At 32.9% G+C, this 2,914-nt stretch overlaps 1 protein-coding gene across 2 annotated transcripts; it reads left to right on the forward strand.

Annotated features, from left to right (window-relative positions):
* The first annotated feature begins 579 nt into the window (after positions 1-579).
* sun (stunted) lies at positions 580-1,774 on the forward strand. Of its 2 annotated transcripts, XM_017232720.3 has the most exons (4): positions 580-738; positions 832-962; positions 1,459-1,503; positions 1,639-1,774. In XM_017232720.3, exons 1-3 carry the CDS (start codon positions 710-712, stop codon positions 1,470-1,472), a joined length of 174 nt encoding a protein of 57 aa, XP_017088209.1. In that variant the 5' UTR covers positions 580-709; the 3' UTR covers positions 1,473-1,503; positions 1,639-1,774. The 2 variants fall into 2 exon arrangements, with proteins under 2 accessions (XP_017088209.1, XP_017088208.1); XM_017232719.3 differs by lacking the exon at positions 1,459-1,503.
* The last annotated feature ends 1,140 nt before the right edge of the window (positions 1,775-2,914 follow it).

The raw sequence follows: 2,914 nt of genomic DNA on the forward strand, positions 1-2,914 counted from the left end.
AAAATCCCAAGCTTTTATCTTCAAAACTTCAAAAGTTTTTATCAAATTCCAAATACCGGTCGTTCCGCTTTTAAGGCAGATATAGACAGCCGATCTTAAAAAAAGTTAATAGGTCTAATCAATTGGTAAAAAAAAGTTTGTCAGTTGCGATCGATCAGTTACATGGAAAGTATAGGATATAGTGAGCCGATCCTTATCCTCCTTTGCAAAAAAGAAAATCTATACCAAATCCCATCGCTTACTCTTAAAACACCATAATTATCCTGTCAATTAATTATATCGTGCCATTGTTAGGCTATCCCGGCCGTTCCTACCTACATATATAATACGTGAAAAGGAAATAAGGTGTTTGCAAAGTCGATAGCATTAAAACTGAGAAACTAGTTCGCTTAGAAGACAAAATGATTTTCAACATGTACATACATTTATTTAAATGGTGTAACATGAACATACATATATATATGGAACTGGGGTAGGAATATTTCTCCATTCCAAATGTTTCAAACAGATGTACTCAGTGACATGAAACTTGTAGTGCAATAGGGGTATTTTAGTTTTCGATTATATTTCTAATTCAAGATTATCGCAAATGTTTTTATGCTGTTATCGAATTCACATACTTAGTCTGGTTTTAAAGGCGAATCATTTTAAAGGAATTAAGTTGAAACCGTTTGGGTGCGTCATCTCAGCTAACATTAATTAAATCAAAATGACAGCGTGGAGAGCTGCAGGAATTACGTAAGAACTCTAAATATTTTTCTTTTTGTGTTTGATATTAATATTTTTAATAAAATCGACCATATGTTACGCAACGTATATCGTGAATCGCAGTTATATTCAATACTCAAACGTAGCAGCCCGTGTGTTGCGAGAGGCTTTACGCACTGAATTGCGTGCAGATGCTGCCAAAAGAAATGAAAGTCACGTAAAATTTACACCGTGGGCGAACGGTAGACCAGCACGTACGTATTCACCTAACACAAATAAGGAATCAATTTAATTTAGAATAATTCAGATTATTTAGTTACATATGTATATTAGGTTTGAATATAGAAATACATAAAGATCTTGAAAAAAGTTATCCGATATTAAAATAACCAAGCTTACGAAGAAGCTGCAAGTAATTTTATTTATAATAAATATACAGAGTCCATTAAATATAAAAATTTTGAACAATTCGAAGACCAATTTATAGGCTATATTTTCTAGGTTTTTAAAACCAATATTAAATTACGTAACAGTAGACATATATATTTTAACTAGTTGAAAAATATGTATTTGTTGCTTATTTATTTTTTTTATTCCCTTATAGACCACTTTTTTTTAAATCTTATATTGCATAATTTGTGTAAGAAAATTGTGTACTCCATACAAAAATTTTTAATAATTAATTTCACACTGATTGACTGGGATTATTATATCCTCAATAAACGCGATGTATGCAAATGTATTTTACAGATGAAAAGGCCTAAGAGTGTTAAATCATTATAGATTCCAAAGGGTGTAAGTTTGTCGTTTCTGTTATAACTGAGTTTTTATCTTAATTGCATGTTTTGTTTTTTTACGTTCCCGCAATTTCTACTAACTAATGCTTGTCATATTTGTCAGATAATGTATCATTTGCTTTCTTTCCCACAGCTCGCCAGACTTCGATGGAATCTTGAATGTTGTGTAAAGCTTTATAAAAATTTCGGTTCAGCTATTACACTATGTTTCGGAATAAGATATGTATGTGTAAACGAATTCGAATAAAGCATAAGGAACCACAACTGTATTTAATTGTTGTTTTAATGTAAAACAAATGTTGTTGAGTGCATAAACTAAAGCAGTCGGGGGCAAACTGTCACTTTTCACACTGACAGTTTGAAATTTTTTAGAAGCTCCCTAATTTGCTCCCATTTTGCCTCATTTGACAGCCAAAACTTTAACAAAAAATTTTCCCACTGAGAAACATTTTCACAGAAATTGGGTTGGAACAAGTTTTCTCCATAGAAAATATAGATAGGGAGGCCTAGTTGTTATACCCTTGCAGAGGGTATTATAATTTTGGTCATAAGTGTGCAACGCAGTGAAGGAGACATCTCCGACCCTATAAAGTGTATATATTCTTGATCAGGATCACCTCCTGAGTTGATATGAGCATGTCCGTCTGTCTGTTTCTACGCAAACTAGTCTCTCAGTTTTAAAGCTATCGACTTGAAACTTTGCACACACCCTTCTTTTTTTTGCACGCAGTATATAAGTCGGAACGACCGGAATCGGCCGACTATATCCTATAGCTGCCATTAAACTGATTGATCGGAAATGGTATAACTTCGGGGTTTTTAGAGTTAGAGAGTTCAAATTTTACATCTTTGGCAAAATAATACAACATGCCAAATTTCGTAAGGATCGGCCGACTATATACTATAGCTGCCATATAACTGAACGATCGGAAATGACCCGACTTTCGTGTTTTTGAAGATAGAAAGCTGGAACTTGTTACAGATTATATTTTTCAGTTGGTCAGTTGATCCGACCTACCAAATTTCATAACGATCGGCCGACTACATCTTATAGCTGCCATATAACTGAACGATCGGAAATGGTTTTTGGTAAAAATACCAACTTTGGTATGTATGTTTGAAGATAGAAGTTTGGGACTTTTTTAGATTTTATATTGTAATAAATTTGATTATATATTCATATTCCCATAAGGATCGGCCAACTATATCCGATGTTTGCGATATATATCTGGTTTTAATTGCAAGGGTATATAAACTTCGGCTTCGCCTGAAGTTAGCTTTCCTCTCTTGTTTCATTTGTTTTAGAACTGTTGCTAGCAAAGCTTTCTTTAAAATAAAATACACTATTTTAGTGCCTATTTAAACTTTTAAATTAACGAAAAATGAAACAAAAAACTATGTTCTTTTCG

Source organism: Drosophila bipectinata, chromosome XL, assembly GCF_030179905.1.
Source record: "Drosophila bipectinata strain 14024-0381.07 chromosome XL, DbipHiC1v2, whole genome shotgun sequence".
Lineage (NCBI taxonomy): Eukaryota > Metazoa > Arthropoda > Insecta > Diptera > Drosophilidae > Drosophila > Drosophila bipectinata.